The sequence below is a fragment of the Takifugu rubripes genome, chromosome 19 (genome assembly GCF_901000725.2).
Source record: "Takifugu rubripes chromosome 19, fTakRub1.2, whole genome shotgun sequence".
NCBI classification, from domain to species: domain Eukaryota; kingdom Metazoa; phylum Chordata; class Actinopteri; order Tetraodontiformes; family Tetraodontidae; genus Takifugu; species Takifugu rubripes.
Genome location: NC_042303.1, coordinates 14,137,522 through 14,154,149, shown reverse-complemented (window position 1 = coordinate 14,154,149; position 16,628 = coordinate 14,137,522). Strand labels below are relative to the sequence as shown.

General features: G+C 43.7%; 1 protein-coding gene and 1 non-coding gene across 3 annotated transcripts; one reads left to right on the top strand and one right to left on the bottom strand.

The window, feature by feature from the left end:
• Nucleotides 1-828: 828 nt before the first annotated feature.
• On the bottom strand, nt 829-13,554 carry LOC101063530 (protein kinase C delta type-like). Of its 2 annotated transcripts, none has more exons than XM_011614074.2 (17): nt 13,401-13,554; nt 7,294-7,426; nt 6,927-7,199; nt 5,474-5,642; nt 4,897-4,928; nt 4,727-4,812; nt 4,384-4,513; nt 4,189-4,289; nt 4,017-4,101; nt 3,760-3,878; nt 3,232-3,405; nt 3,048-3,139; nt 2,896-2,958; nt 2,674-2,812; nt 2,302-2,490; nt 1,847-1,975; nt 829-1,735 (listed from the first exon to the last, which is right to left on the bottom strand). In XM_011614074.2, exons 2-17 carry the CDS (start codon nt 7,400-7,402, stop codon nt 1,577-1,579), a joined length of 2,049 nt encoding a protein of 682 aa, XP_011612376.2. In that variant the 5' UTR covers nt 7,403-7,426; nt 13,401-13,554; the 3' UTR covers nt 829-1,576. The 2 variants fall into 2 exon arrangements, with proteins under 2 accessions (XP_011612376.2, XP_029682354.1); XM_029826494.1 differs by having other exon boundaries at nt 3,760-3,875.
• Nucleotides 6,810-6,881, top strand: trnae-cuc (transfer RNA glutamic acid (anticodon CUC)). The gene has a single exon. It is a non-coding gene; the product is annotated as a tRNA-Glu (tRNA).
• Nucleotides 13,555-16,628: the final 3,074 nt, after the last annotated feature.

The following is a 16,628-nucleotide window of genomic DNA, read 5'->3' as shown; positions in this document are numbered from 1 at the left end:
TTTTGAGGACAGGCTGAGAGAAACTGCTGGAAATGTGCGTTGGCGCTATGCACAAAGTGCTTCAGGTTCGTTGTTACAGACGTGCTTTCTGCAGAAGACACACGCGTCCATCCATTTGAGAAGACGATTTTCTGCGGTTATTCCACAGTTCCGAACAGGTTTTGTGGCGCATCTCAACCGCCTCACAGTCACCCAGAGAACACCCCTTCCGACGCCGATTTATAACAAAAGGAAAAAAAAAACATATCCGCACAGCGTGCGTTGACGTGCACGCAATTTGGGTTACAGAGCAGCGATTGCGTGAACGGTGGAGACACTCAGTGCCGTGAATTAATCGGTCTTTTAATCCCATATTCTCTCGTTTTGTTGACGCATCTGCGATGTTCCGCTTGATATTTTCAACAGTGGACTTTAACCTTACTGGGGTTCTCGAAAGCGAAACAACTGAATATATTTTTACCGGTTCGTCCGTTGAATACTGCTTTTCAACTTGACAATTGTGAAGGATCGCTTGTTTAAACATCTACAAATGTTCGCATCGCGGCGAAACAGCAGAACAACTTGCTCGGGTTTAATGGCCACAGCACGCCGCCCTTTCGTGTCCCCTTATTGATTTATTTTGGCTGTCCTGTCATGTGGAGGACTTCGGGACGAGGACAGGTCGTAAGCACTGCAGGAATGTCCTCTGTCCAAGCTGCACGGAGGCTGTATTTACAGCACCTGACCACAGGACGGCAGTAGAGACCGCCTAGAATAGATCTTTTATGCGAAAACCCCTTTGTACAATGGCAGCAAAATATTTTGTGGTAGCCTTAACTCAAATGCTTATAAATTACTAAAATGTATTTATTTATAATTTAGAGTTTACAATGCATCGATTTGATCAGTTGACAAAGACGAGGAGTAAAAAAAAAAGTACACCCATTACTCATATTTAGAGCCAGTTGACTCACGATTTGACATATACATCAATATTTTCACATTACAATTCTACATTCAAGTAATATGACGAATAAGCACTTACTTTTTACTGTGTTTTCTCCAAAGCATCCTTATACTTATGAACACATGTACCTTTTAATGCTTCCAGTAAATCTGAGAACCCCTCCCCCACATGTGCAATGGTTTCAATAATATGCTACCGGGTTAATTGTTTAAAAACCAGAATCTGAGGTAAGATAAGAGAACCTTCAATTTCTCAAGACAGCATTCAGTGTTGTAAAATTCCTCTGCAGAAATAAGTCAGGGATTTAATGAAAGATAATAAGACCGCCTACCCTAAAAATTCATTGAATAATAAAACATAGGCATCCACCCACACATATACATGCATGTGGTAACACACCAACACGTACAGGTGAACTTTACTCCTGTGCATTAACTATGAGGAGCGTAATGGGAGAAAGGAACTAGTTTGAGCACTACTTGTGTGTCGCGTGAGGCTCGTACCTGTAGCATGATTTGATTTCAAGTGAGAATAAAGTAAAATAGACAAGGGTCCTCTTTAGTTGAACGCTACAGGCACTGGCCAGTCCTACTGGGCCTGTGAGCCCAGAAGGACTTGTATTCTGTCATTTTATTTGCCTATTAAGGGCTCCAGTTTGGGGTTGACAAAGGAAAAGCCGGCAAAAGCCGCCTGGTCCATGGAGTCAATGAGCATCTTGTCACCGTGGGACAGTCGAGGCTTCTCATTCAAGAACTCTCTGTCAAAGTTGCTGCAGTCACTGGGGGATTTCTGGGAAGGAAAATTCCGGATTTACAGAGTGATTAAAAATCCCACTGTGGTATCATAATAAACGCAGCCATAAAAAAATATACATGAAGAAGAAAGTTCTTTGGTTCTTACCACTTTGGGCTTGAACGGAGGCTCCACCTCTCTCTTTTCCAGTGCTGACCAGTTGATGGTTCTAAAGAACGGGTGTGTACGGATGTCTCCCACCACACCTAACCTGCGACTTGGGTCTCGCTCAAACAGCTTGGGAAAAAGGAGAATATTATCTGATTATCTCTGTTAAGCACACATAAATACCCTGCAAACACTCAAGCTGTATGTTATAAGCAATGCAGTTAAATCTTTACAATATACCTCTGCACAGAGCAAATGTCTTTTATACTAAGACTACTTGTTTATGGTATCAGGTGGGCGCTAGTCCAGTATAAAAAGTCCCATAATAACTGTTGGTAAAGCTTCAAGTCTTCTTGTGTTTTGATTGTCATTTAACTTCCAAGCTGACTTCTATTGACGGGAGCATGTGAGGTGCACATCAACACAGAGGGAAGCAGCCGTTAAGGAAACTTTACCAGCTCTATCAGGCTCTTGGATTCTTTGCTGATCCATCGAGGGTAGTGAGGGGTGTCTGTCCTGATGGAATCGAAAAGCTCATCTTCGTCGTCTCCTTGGAAAGGCGACTGTCCGATCAACATCTCATATACCAGAACACCAAAAGACCACCAGTCAACCGAGAAGGTGTACTTCTGTCCAAGAAGGATCTGTTGAGAGAGTGTTCCACAAGATAAACCAGATGTTATTCACACAACGGTGGTGATGGAGGACTTCCTTTAGCAACATTTGCAGACACTGTCATTACGCCTCATGACCACTGTGGGATGTTACTCAATGTGCACGTCTGCAAAGTAAATATATTCTGAGGAGTGAACAGACATCGAGCTGACCTCAGGCGCGATATAGTCTGGTGTCCCGCAAAACGTGGTAGCTCTCACGTCTCCGAATACTTTTTCCTTGCACATGCCGAAGTCTGCTATCTTAATGTGTCCATCCTTGTCCAGCATCACATTGTCCAGCTTCAGATCTCTGAGGACAGAGAGAACACAAACATAACACAGGCACACAGATAAAAAATGGAGACTTCAGACAAAGGTAGAATCTGCTGTTACCGATAGATGATTCCTTTAGAATGGAGGAACTGCAGCCCCACTGTTATCTCAGCAGCATAGAACCTGCATCAGCCATAAGAGAAAATGCACTGTTTTTAAAAACATGACTGTGGCTAATGTTCTGCACTGTGTTACTCAGCAGCTGTCCTTACGTGGCTCTGGTGACGTCGAAACGGCCTTTGTCTTGGATGTGGAACATCAGATCACCTCCATTCAGGTACTCCATGACAAAGAAGAGATGCTCCTGTGCAACAGAGGACAGGGAGGAACGACTTCATATGAGGTCATTTGTCAGGTGCGTTCAAGGCAGCAACCCCTCTGGCTGCCTGCACTCACTTTAGACTGGAAGGTGGAATAGAGGTGTGTGAGGAAAGGGTTCTCCCAGGCAAGCGACAGCACTCTTTTCTCCACCATGGTGCACTCCACATCATCATCCATCAGGACCACATCCTTCTTCAGGACCTTGACAGCAAAGAACTGTCCCTTCCCCTTCAGCTCAGCCAGCAGCACCTGAAGAGTCAGCAAACATTCGCCTTCAGTACCCACAAGGCAGCTTTCAACCATGCAGTTAGGCACGCAACATTGGTTATTACCCTGGTTTTTAGATTTACCTAAATCAGTGTTAAATAGATGCTGCAGTGCAAACGACCAAGTCAGGAATTTAACATATCTCTTTTTAAAATTGCAGTTTGTTGAAAAATACATCAACCGGGCTGTGCTTTACAAAAGTGAAGCCAAAGCTCCCAATATTCAATAACAGTTTATGACAGAAAATAATCGTAGTGTAGGTGGTACATTTACATTTAATGTGTGCAATTTGCAAATGTTTCTTTGTATTTACAGTATGTGACTGTGTTGTCCTACCTTGCCAAAGCTTCCTTTGCCCAGTACTTTGTGGAACACTAGGTGGTTGATAGTGAGGTGTACGCTCCGAGGTGGTGCGACCGGGACTGGGTTTGTGTCACCTTTGACCTTTTCATCTGCTATATATACATACATATTCGCAAGCATGAAGTGAACACATATGGATCTGTTCGCAGACTTGTACAACAAAGGCCACTGTTTTAAAAATATGCACATCAGTAGGACTTGTGTTGTGAGCTGCATTTCGCACATCTTACCGCTAGGGCCCACTGTTGCACTAGATATGTCTTGGTAGACGTCAACGTCTCCAGGATGGAATTCATCAGACTTCCTCATAGATTTCTAAAAATTGGTCAGATAAATGCATTGCAGATTATCCTTTGTTGTGAGAAATTGTACTTCAAAGCAGAAGTTTGTTACTGCGCAAACCTGGGAGACTTGAGACAAAGCTTCTGCAAGCAGTTTCTGGTTGACGCCACACAGATTAGCCACTTTTTCCTTACAGTAAGTGTGTACATTCATGCCACACTCTGGTCAAAAGGAAAGTGGAGGAAAAAAGCAGAATGTAAATTAGCCAAAGAGAAAATAGATCTAACATGTTTAATTAGATGATATCACACTGACCATCACATTTAAGGCCCTGTTTATAGAGACCCCACAGCAGACTGCCACAGTGGTCACAAAAGGTGGGGCTCCTGTAGTTGTGAGTCTTGAAGCGGTGTGGCATGTCAATCTTGAAGCGCTCTTTCTGAAACTAGGTGTTTGGCACAGAAACGGCTGCTTTCAGGTAATGGAGATAACCACAAAGAGCACGTTTTAGCCAAGATTCTACAGCAAAATACAAACTCACTGCTCCAATCACTTACATAATAAATTAATCTGCGGTGTTAAATCAGTGCGAAACATGTTCAAAAGTGGGATTTCAGGTGATGGTAGCGCTAAGGTCGGTAGACTTTCCTTGACTTACCATGGTGTCGCGGCTGTTGGTGGCCGTTCCAGTGCACTTGCCGATGATTTTTTCGAGGCATCTCTTGTGGATCGCTGCATTGCATTCTGGGCGACACGTGCAAATCAAAACATTAGAGACATTCTGGAGGGTAAACGTGATTTTAAATACCGATGGTTTGAGACACTCACGCTTGCACTTGTATCCTTGCTTGTTGAATCCCCTAAAAAGAAGAAATAGTTGATTAATAATTTTGTAAAGGAGAGATGACGCTGTAGCTGAAGCTGCTCCGGTTCACCAAGTTTGAAGACAACATGACAGGCCGTGTGGGTTTTCCTGAGACAGTGACTCATTCTCATAATAGTGGCAATACTGTTGTTTCGACCATTTCCAACTCCCCCCGCAGATCGCTCCTCTGGGAACGCTGGAGCTGCAACTAATTGGGCTTTCGAAATCTCTCTTGGGAGGGCTGGCATGCTTTTATTGGTTAACTGATATTTTTGCCCATTTGTTATTTTACCAAACACACAGTGTGTGACAGCACAAATGGTGTGTAATTATTAAAGCTATGCCAGCGGCTTCTAAATATAAACACAGCTGACGGTAATAACAATGTAGAGTAAAAACTGTCTTCTTATAACTGGAAATTACCATCACAGTGTCTTTTCTGCGCTGGAAAGATGATGGACGTCAAAGTCAACTCTCTGTGTGAACACAACAACAACAACAACAACAACATCATAAGGCCACAAACGGTGGGCCTCTTACCATAGAAATTCTTTGCAGACGGAGCAGAAGGTGGGCTGGGCAAAGAAGGTGGCGGTGAACTGGTGGTTCCTCATTAAATGAATCTTTGGCTGCTTGAAGGCTCCTCTCCTCCTGTTGAGGGTTGTGACTCCATCCTCAGGAATAACCCTTGCGGATGACTTACTGGCAGCTGATAAACACCAAATTTAAACAAATAAACAACAAATTTTATATTTCCTTTTCTTCCGTTTTGCTGGAACACTGTGGTAGCTTTGTAGAGCAAAAATGTTTTTAAAATGCATTTTCTTACTGTAATCTACCTTTAAATGCACAGTGAAATTAAAGCCCCAAAAGGATCTGGACCAGTCATCTGTTACAACCACAAAGAATTCAGAGCCCCATTAGCCTGAGAAAGGGGCCACGGCTACACAAAGAAAAAAATGCCATCTTGGATAAGCAGGTCCCACTGACGCAAGTCAACTGGTTGGGGTCAAATGTCACAACAGGCAGAGAAAAGAGGTGTGAGAGGTAAACCAATGGGCAGAGACCCTTCAAGAATCGGGGGGAGGTGGGGAGGGGGCACAAAAACAGTAGCTGCTAAGGAGACAAGTGACACACAAGGAAAACCTTTGGAAAAATGATGAGGCCAGAGATAAGTTAACTTCCTCTCTGCCATCCGTCTGACAGATGTTTATGTTTGGATGACACTTCAGTGAGCCGGGCCAGGAAAGTGGGAGTGAGACAGAGGGCCAGACGGCTAACAGGGACGGGGGAGGCAGACGGCGCTAAGGCCCGTTCACACGTGCCTAAAAATACTGCAGGCTGCTTTCAGAAAGGCTGTGTGGGAGGGAGCTGATAGAGCCCCTTTATGACATTACACTACCTCCCCTCTAATCCCAACGGTGCTGCTACTAACCGCCCCCCCCCCCCCCCCCCCCAATCTCATCCAAACCATTAAGCCTCTCTCTCTCTACTTTATTAAGCAAATAAAGGCAGAAATACGATTCCAAACACTATATGCTTGTGGCTGCCTAAGAAGACTTGAGAAACTCAAAGATAAACTTGACATGGGCCACACCTATAAGCTAACAAGCTCAGCAAGAGATATGTCTCCAGCAAACAGACTGAGCTTTGACTTAAGGGTTAAAGTAGCAGAAAGCAAGAACTTTACTACAGAGAGGTACGACAATTCCACACCAGCTGACATGTAAAATTGTGCCTCCTACAGCAAGGAAGGTTAAAGTACTTGCCAGTAGAGGGCATTACATGTCCACCTTAAAGAAAGTTTCTTTGCCAACTTGAAACTGAAGGAGGGGCAAATGGTGTTACTCGCATTACTGAGGCATGCTGTCAACATTCCCTGGTGGTCTAGTGGTTAGGATTCGGCGCTCTCACCGCCGCGGCCCGGGTTCGATTCCCGGTCAGGGAACGTGTTTTTTATCTAAACATTATTTACACTTCTAAGGACATTTACCTGTATCGCTGTCTTCCAAGAAGAACTGCACAGCAAAGAGGACCTGCCCCGAGGGGTGAAGGTCCACCCAGACCTCTGGTTGACAATTGGTCTTGGATTTTTTGCAGCTTTCTGCCAGTACAGATACACCCAGCGTCGCCTTGGCCAGAGGCTCCTCGGTGTTCTGCATTAGGATCACTTCCAGCACCCGCCCCTCGTAAATGTGGGCATCAAAAGTTGATTGCCAGGGTGGGAACATGGTGGGCTTCCTCTGGACTAAGGTCTTCCCTCGTTCTGAGAAACAAGACTGAATTTGTAATTTACCTGCACGAGCCAAGATGAAGATGTTGATAGACAGAATTCAAGGCCTGACATGAGGGTTCCATACCTGTGCTGACAGACTCCTTCATCTTGATAGCACAGATGGGAGGCTCAGACAGTGGAGGGAGGTCACCCATCTTATAAGCATTTAAGGCGATGCGCAGGAAGGGTGCCATATTGACCACTCACCTAAAGATTACCTGGAAGACAGAGACACATTTAGAACATTCTCACACACTCTCTCTCACACACTCTCTCACACACTCTCTCACACACACTCTCACACACACTCTCACACACACTCTCTCACACACACACTCTCACACACTCTCTCACACACACTCTTAGAGTGCTGCACAAAAAGAGAGAAGGAAGCAGGACATTCTGTGGTAATGGAACAGGAACTTCAGTTGTTAAAAGTTTCCAAGTCCAGACAATTTTGGAGACAACCTGCCTATGTCTGGTAATTCCAAACTGAGCACATAGATGAGCAAATGACACAGAAATGAAATTAAAACAGCTACACTTGCAATAACCCCAAAAACGCCTTTTCAGAAAGGAGCATGTCATTATAACCTAATCTTGTTTACAATTTACACAAAATCAGCAGATAACGCAGCAAAAATTTATTAAACGATGAAAGATGAAACTCTAAAAAAACTGTTTGACACTCGTGAATCTCCCTCAGAAACGCATCTCATAAGATCAGTTTTTCCATAAATTCATCCATTCGGGGTTAAAAATCAGGGTCATAGGGGAAGGTCCTGGATTCTAGCCTAGCAGCCACTGGAAATTCAGAACCTCCAATCAAGCTAGGATGTCTTTGGGCTCTGGGAGGAACCCACACAGACACCGGGAGAACATGTAACCTTGTGTCCATCTCAATCAAACCAGTACCTTTCTGTTACGAGACAAAGGCGTTGACCACAGTCAGTTCTATTACGCAAAAACCACGAGTCAGTTGTAAAGACAATGATGTAATTTCCTGCCTTTGTTTTTTTTTATTTATACAAAAAGTATCCCTAATTGAAGCTGATGCTGTTCACATTTCCTCAAAGATGTTACTTTGAAACTTGCTTCAGATTTGGTCATCACCACTATGACTGGGTAAGTAAAATGTGAAACACCGTCATCCTGTGATCCAGCTATAGGACGCAACTCTCCCAGCGTGCAAACAGCCACAGAACGGTTCCTGCTGCAATAATCATTCATTCATGAAGACTTAAGCCCTGTTTGTGCTCATGCTCGGCTTATGGCATACATCATGAGGTCCCCAGTGACTGCGTGCTGTGACACACATGTATGTGCCTCCTGATCCGGACCGCTTGAGCAGGGAGTGACATGGAATATTGAATCTGGGAGACAGGGCAGTATTGTCCTAAAGAAGCCTGTACCTGCCAGGGAAGCATGTTTTCCTGCTTTTTTTTTTATCTTAAAATGAGGCAGCGTAGCAGTACAACGTGTTAGTGTGAGGGTCCCTCGGGTGTGAATGTGTGACATTGTATTAACATGCGCAGCAGGATGAAAATCCTTGATACGATCAGCCTCAGGATGTGGCGTCTGCGTTGGAAGGAAGAGTTCACAGGGGTGTTGACAAATCCTTTAGTTGTTCTCCAAATGCTATTAAGACAAGTATGGATAAATTACTTTTTTAAACACAGGCACACATTGGCAGCCGGGCTTTGGTACATACAAAAAAGAGCCTTGTTTCCCCAGAGAGAGTGGAAAAAATGAGCACATACAAGTGGGTTAAGGGGTGGGCGAGTAAACCTGGGTAAGAAGTGAGGCAGGCCAGCAAACAGCATGCAGAAGCATTAAAGCTGTAGCTTTACCTTCATAAGGTTTCAGAGAGATGATTAAATCCAGTTTGTGAGCTTTTGCCAGGGGCAGAACGAAGGTTCCAGAAAATCACAACTCTGTGTGTGTGTGCCTGTGTGTGTGTGTGTGTGTGTGCTAACTGTGTTACATTAGACTGGAACATGTTATTAAATGTCATTATCTCTGGCATGCAAACAACACATTACCTTTGCCACATTTCTGGAGTCGAGGCCGTAACAATCCATGCATTTGACTCCACCAACTTAGTATTCAATCATCACATCCCGATGTCAGACATCAACATTGATGATGCTGGCAGTTTTGAATGATGATGGACGACAGTTATAGGGGACAGGCAAAGCAAGCTCACTGATGCAAAACAGGTCAAAAGAATGTCTTTGACTAATGGAGGTGTTACAGTGGAAGAAGTGAACGGGCAGGTCCAGCAGGTCAGGGAGCCTCTGTCTGGGAACCTTGTATCACAGACCTGAACACTGACGGGGGCAGTTTCACAGTTTCATCACATTATCCCGATAATAGATTCACGATGTTGGACAGGCGGGATTCCACAACTACAAAATAACAAAACAAAACTGACAGGAGTGTGAAGTCGGGTCAGTACTGATGGTGCCTTGATAAACTCCCATTTGATGTTGCATTCCAGACATTTCACCGCCCAGTTGTTTGTTTTTTTCAGATCTTGCTATTCAGGTGAGGTCTTTTAGCTGGATATTTTAGCTGGATTGTTCTACTTTTCTCCCTCCTTGTTTTAATTTATTCTTCCAGACAGATTGTTCTGAGGTCCCAATAAATGAGGACTGTGAAAACAATGAAGGAAATGTTAGATTTTCCACATTACATGTCACCATGTTCGGAGTTTTTTTTTTTTTTTTTTTTTTAATTTAATAGCTATTTTGTATTATTGAAACAAGATATAAATGGAAAATGTGGCCAGTCAAGGAAATCCCCGGCTGCATAATCAAGCAGCCGTAGATGGCTGGATTCCATTTGGCTGCTTAAGTTTCAGGGAGTGCATGTGTTTGTTTTTCCATAAAAATGATGACTCAAAATATCTGTTGTGAAAAGGGCTTCAGGCATCAGTGGAACTGATTAGACCCAATTTGTTGCTTTTTCAAGTATGCAAACATTACAGATGATGAAGCTTTCTGCAGTATTCTGGATAAATCTGTACAGCAACAGCAATGATGAGCTTTCTGACCACTGAATCCGAAGGCTTTTCATTTGAAATGGAGTAAAAATGGTTTTATCTACATTTACTGCACATTAATCCAGAGAAACTTCAATCCTTTCCAAACCTGTGACAGATGAACTAAGGTAGGTAGGAAGGAAACTACTACATTGAGAACACATCTGATAACAAATACTGATTTCATCCACTTTAATTTCATGAATAAATAAAGATAAGAAACACATTCATTTAAATGAAAAGCAGATTTTGTATCTATCCTGGTCAGAAAACACTTGGTTAGACGACTGCAAGACAGTTTGTACATCAGCCCATTCTCTACATCAGCCCCCTCTGCTAGACAGACAGTGGCAAAGAGAGGACTTCAAGGTGAAGTGAAAGCCACAAAGGTCAAAGAGAGACCCAGAAGAACCCGTCTGGAGCTCAGCTAGTCAGTGTGGTTAAAAACAGCTGAGCAAACAGGCTCCACGCAATCATGATGAACCTCATGAAGTGTGCTCACATTCACCGAGGCAGCGTTAATAACCCCGTCTAACATTATGAAAACCCTCTTTATGATGGCTGCCTATTTGGACTGGAAATCGAACAATGGCGATGGAAAAGAGTGTTCGTGCTGACCCCGTTTATCATCAGGAGTCTCATTTTCCTTGCCTGACACATACTGGACTCACACAAAGTAAACAGCTGTATTTATGCAGAGATCTTTTTGCAAACTTCGACATAAAATGACGAACATTAAGTCAAGAACGCCACCGACTGCATGCATTCGACATAAACAAAACTGCCTACTGATTTCTGTGCAGAGGCAACATCTGACGTAAAGCTTGTGACCGTAAAGTAACGATCTTTAATGTAATATAGTTCATTTTAGCTAAATTAACATTGCATACTTTGAGTGAAAGACAACGAAAAGAATGCAAGTGATGAAAATTTCATATTAGCATACACACCAAACTTTGAACAAAGCAACCTTTTATGGATCTCCATGGAGACCAGTTTGGCTTATATTTAGTGAACTAAGTTAATGTTGAACCTGCCTCCAACATGACACAGATATGCGTGTACACACACATTATGGAAAGAGCCACAATACCTGTATTTAAACAGAAAACAATGGATACCAGGTTATTGTTTAATGCTGTGCTACTCATACACACGTAGCAGCTTACAGTGAAAGCGGGAAAAAAAGTGAAGAATAATGCGGGCAGAGCTCAGGTTTTCTGGTGCAAGGTCAAAAGGGAGTCGTTGATATACATTTCAGTGATAAATGGGGACTTTAATTTTAGATTCTACCTTGATTTGACCTTAATGCAGATCATTGTGAGCAGGAAAACATCGCCTCAGCATGTGTGTGGACAGTGGTGTACATTTCTGCATTTGTGTGCCATTCAGGTTCAACTAAGGGCTGAATAAACCAGCAGGAGGGCTGCAGCTGTGACAGTGAGACAGAGAAAGGTGGCAAAAGAGACCAAACACATGCAGTGAGACAAATGACTACTACAGCCACAGCAGGCGCTTGAACAAAAAAGTCACATTTTTGAACTACTGGATCGTTCTTGTGCTTTTTTTTTGATACTGTTGGTGTTAAATTATGTTACTGCCTCTACAACTAAACCAAAATGTAGATAATCTTCAAAATACATATCTGTAGTCCATAGAGATGTCTCTGTCCATGACTTGGTTACCAAGGTTATAATCATGCACATAACACTTTAGCACAGTATGAGTTGACGTAGCAGCACTGCTGGAGGTTTAGAGCAGATCTTAACTGAAGAATAAACCAAGCTAAGCAGAGCGTACATCCGGAAAATAGTTCAATAAGCTGGATGCTAACACTTGCTAATGGATATACAACTCTGCAGCCATGATTATATGATCACTCATTTAAGTGCACTCTCTCGGAATAAGATTACAGATGCTACAATGTCTGTTTGCGCATTTAAAGGCTCTGCTAATATCACCTAGCAACCGATTCAGCTCGTCTGCTGCTACAGCAACACCGCTCACAGGGCAGCCTCAGCACTGCACAGATACAGCGGTGACGTGTGGCGCGCCGCTGAAACTTTTGCAAAATATTTTAATGCATTCCACTGTATCCTTGGGTTGCACATGCAGCTATTTAATCAGATCTATTTAATCAGTTTGAAACCACCGGAGTGTGTAACATGCTTGCAACAGCCTCCCAACTGACAGCCGCCAGCTTGTTTTTGTTGCTGCGACCGCATTGTGTTTTAAGAATGTGGGAGGTTCCATCAGTCATGATACAGACCCCCTCGGGAAAGGTGATAAACAGCACAGACGTTACACAAGGCAAAACCCGAAGCTCACAATTCCTGGACCTACCTGGCATCCATTGTAAGGCTTTAATGGAGAATCAATTGATCCATCTTTCTCAAGGGGACTGATTGACAAAGGTGCAGCATTTTGTGTTAAATCTCTGTGGAGACACACTTCCCTCTGCAGAAGCACTGTTGGTGCTGCTGCTGAGTCTGACACAGAAGCATATAGAAATCTCCCTAAAGATGACTAATGTCAGCCAGTGAGTGCAGGCCAAGTTAATCATCATCAGTATTTGTGGCTCTGAACACAAGCTGAGCCAACATTAGGTGAACCAGGTGTAATAAACCAGTAGTTCCACCTGTTGTCAGTTTTTCTGTAGGAAAACAGTTTAAATGTCCTGCCTGGATTAAGGTGCGTTTGAGTAACAATGAATCAAAACATGCTTAAACTTAAAAACGTTTTTGCACGAACCGAAACCAATTCCAATTTGAGGTTAGAGCGTTTTAACAGGGATCTTGATGAGCTTGTGCTTCCATAAATGACCGTTGACTTCACTCGGTCTGACACATCTGCACTGTTTTAGTTCTGCCGACTTTTAATAACATAGGCGGCCAAATTGAATCCTTAAGCCATCCAACAATAACCTCTGACCCGGGACGGAAATTTGCGGCACCTGCGATGTCAGCCGAGGTTTGCGGTAGACGTTTGCATCTGGATGAGGCCAAAAACGGACCCAAAAAGTCCGTTCAGAAGCCATTAAAGTCGTCCCTCGGTCCCCGAGGCGGTAACAAGTGTCGCTCCCTCAACTTTCCAGCAACCTCACGCACTTCCCGCAGCGAACAACTTGAAGCGCTCCCGCACAAACTTACTTCTGCCGCCGAGCAGGGAAAAGGCTTGTCGGTGGGACCCGGTTGTGCACTCCGAACCGCGGCTTTTCCGGAGGTTCGCCTTCGAAACGCTCAGATTAAGGAAGTGAAGTGTTCCAGGCGGCCGCCGCGCGTCTCTTTCCGCGAGTCCGCGCAGCCGCTGCGTCTATATGGCGGCGCGCGGGGCCGGGTCGCCGTGTGACGTCATCCAGGTGAAATCCCAGCCCGGTGCGCGCGAACAGCCGAATGGAAAGTGGAACGACAGTCTCCAGGAATGCTTTGGAAGACGAAAACGACTGTTGACTCATCTTTAACTTTAATGACGCCGGCACATAAAAGCGTTTGCTAATGATTTGGATTCAGCAGGTGATAATCTGAGGTTAAAGTATATCAGCCCGGGGTTGCTTTTCATTGATTTTATTTTAAAATGACTTTGCTTTCTTTACAATGCGAATATTTTTTTTATTTATTATTGAGGCGCAATATAGTTGTCAACATTAGAACATGGTCAAGAGTGAAAATCTACAAAAGTTTCAAGTCACGTAGAGGAAGACGGATGCATCGGAAACGTACACACTTGTTACTAATCTCATCAGTTTCTATTAAAAAACGTCACTACACAATCATGTTACACCCTCATACACACATTTATCCCACATTAAGTAGAAACTCTGTAAATATTTGAGTTATATTTTGTTTTGCAGGTGTGGGAAAGCCATTTAAACTTGATCTTCCCACTAGATACAGAACATATTAACCTGGTTTTGGCGAATGAAAATTTAGTATCAGGACTAGGGAGGCTGGACTGGTTTGCGTGTGTCAGAGTGTGTGTGTCTGTCCCCTGTATTTCCAGTTGCTGTTGCCACTCCCTGAACTTGGCGTTTGCTTCAGGTATTCTGAATTTGAATTTCTACTCACGCACACACACACACACACACAGATTTACTTCACACATTCATTTAATGAGGGCAGTAAATTAGAAAATCATTGCACTGTTTATGTTCCAACTGGCCTTTGCATTTCTATACCGGCTCTGCCCACAGCACCTAAACACTCCCGCTCCAGCTCTCCCACACAAAGCACAGAGGTCCACGTGGTGCTGAGTCACCAGCCCCCACCCACCAAAAACTCCATGGATATAAGAAGTGAGCTGGAAAGTTTAGAAGGCGACCTACAGGGCTATTTATAGCCTCTGGAAGGGTGTGACCTATAGGTAACAGTGGCTCTGCTGGATGGAGCCAATCTATACTGATCTGAAAACAAACATAATATTCTGTCATGTCATTTAGCATCACAACCTGCCTTATTCTTTAGGTACACAGCACCATTACAACCATGGCCTGGCTGGATGTACTTTATTTTATTATCTGGCAAGTTGCACAAAAAGAAATTCCACCCATCCAAACTCAATCGCCTCAACTGCAGCAGCTGTGACAGGTTCATACTTGGGTGACCAGCTCACGTATTCATTGCTTTTCATTCAGCCTGGGCACTCTGGTTCAACAGGAACTACATGAAATCTCCCTGATATGAGCAAGCAAAATCTCATGCCAGCAGGAACAAACACACCAGTCTGATGTCACCAGTTACGTACCGGTGACTCAATCAGTTTTTCCGTGAAGTGTTCCGGAAACACACAAAGGTCTCTGGAGCTTGTCGGAATTCACTTTGACTGCTTATTATTTTTGCAACTTTGCTCTGACTTTCCTGGTGTTGTCTGCGGCTGATGAGAGGAGCAGACAGACTGGCTGGGAGGCGGCGAACATCCTGAAATTAGGAGAAAAACGGTCCTTTCATCATGAGACATGCAGGAGAATCAATCTGCCTTCTTCAAAATGTCCTGTTTTCAATCTTCTTCCGTCGCTTTTGCTTGTTCTCACTTCCTTTTTCCTTATTCATGAATCAACACAAGTAACTTCAGCTCTACACTGAAATGACCCCCACGTGCTGTCGGGAAAGCATTAATAAAATCGTAAAGGTTCCTGTACCCTGACTTGTAATGTTGTAAAACGTCAGATTACCACAATAGTTTTATGATATCACTTATAACTGTGTAACCGGTTCTCCCGTGGATAAACAAATTAAGGTCACCGCTTTGACTGGGTGTTTGCCTCCCAACAGCTTTCGTGGAGGCTCTACCTGGATAATGTTCAGATCATGGAAGTATTTGCTTTTTTTTTGCCGTTGCAGGGTGACGAACATGACCTCTGAACGAATCCCGTGTTCAAGGAAATGCCAGTTCCCTTCTTGTGATGATACTGAAACTGAACATAAAAGGCTGTCGGCTGAGACATACAGGCTTTCATCGCGCTGTGCTGAAGGGTGCCTGCTTGGCTTTTAAGACTGGGAAAAGATGTGCAGCGGTCAGGTGCCTGAAGGAAATTTCACTCCCTCTCTCTTGTTAGTTCAAATATCGTGCCACTGACACCCCAGAGATCACTTATGTGGAACAACCTGAATTATTTTATGTTCTGCCATTTGACTGACATGAAATCTATTCCTTTTTTCCCCAACTGGGAAACATTTGCTGGTCTTGATCTTAGCGGCCACGTTGATCAGTGAGCGAGTATAATTGGTTATAGTTAAGCGTGCTGTCCTGGTAATAACAAAACAAACCCACACCCTCTGTCCTTTCCTTTAAAGCCAATCAGATCAGTCCTGCTTCGCTTCACTTAGCAGTCGTATCTGAAATACAGAGAATTAGGTCAAAGTGTTTTGTGCAGTCACTCTATCCTTAAATTTTCATGACAGGCTCTGCTTCCCTAGTCATGGTCTGCTGCTGTCTGGCTGTTTTGGTGGTGTACGCATCTTTGGTATAACTAATTAACTTATCCAAAAGGGGCTCGTGTTACCCCACAGTCTGACTGCGGCTGGGAGATCAAGAATCTACATCAAAGAGTGGCTGTCTATGCCTCATTCCCTCTGGCTGCAAACAAATACTTCATTTTCATTTGACTTAAAATTAGGATCAAACAATTTATTTCAAATCAATAAAATGCGTGGATTTCTGAGAGTTCTGTACATTAAACTTCAGGCAAATGACGCACATAACGCTGCTGGTGTTTGTATGTGTTGCCCTCTTTTGCGGAAACGTGCACTATGGAAGCTGTCAGAAAACAGATTTCTTTGTGGTCTGTAAGTAGTTGGGTGTTTCTGCCTCCTGCTGGACAAAATGAGACACTTCACTAGGGGGGAAATCTGGTTTGTTTTTTATGAACACCGGACTAACAC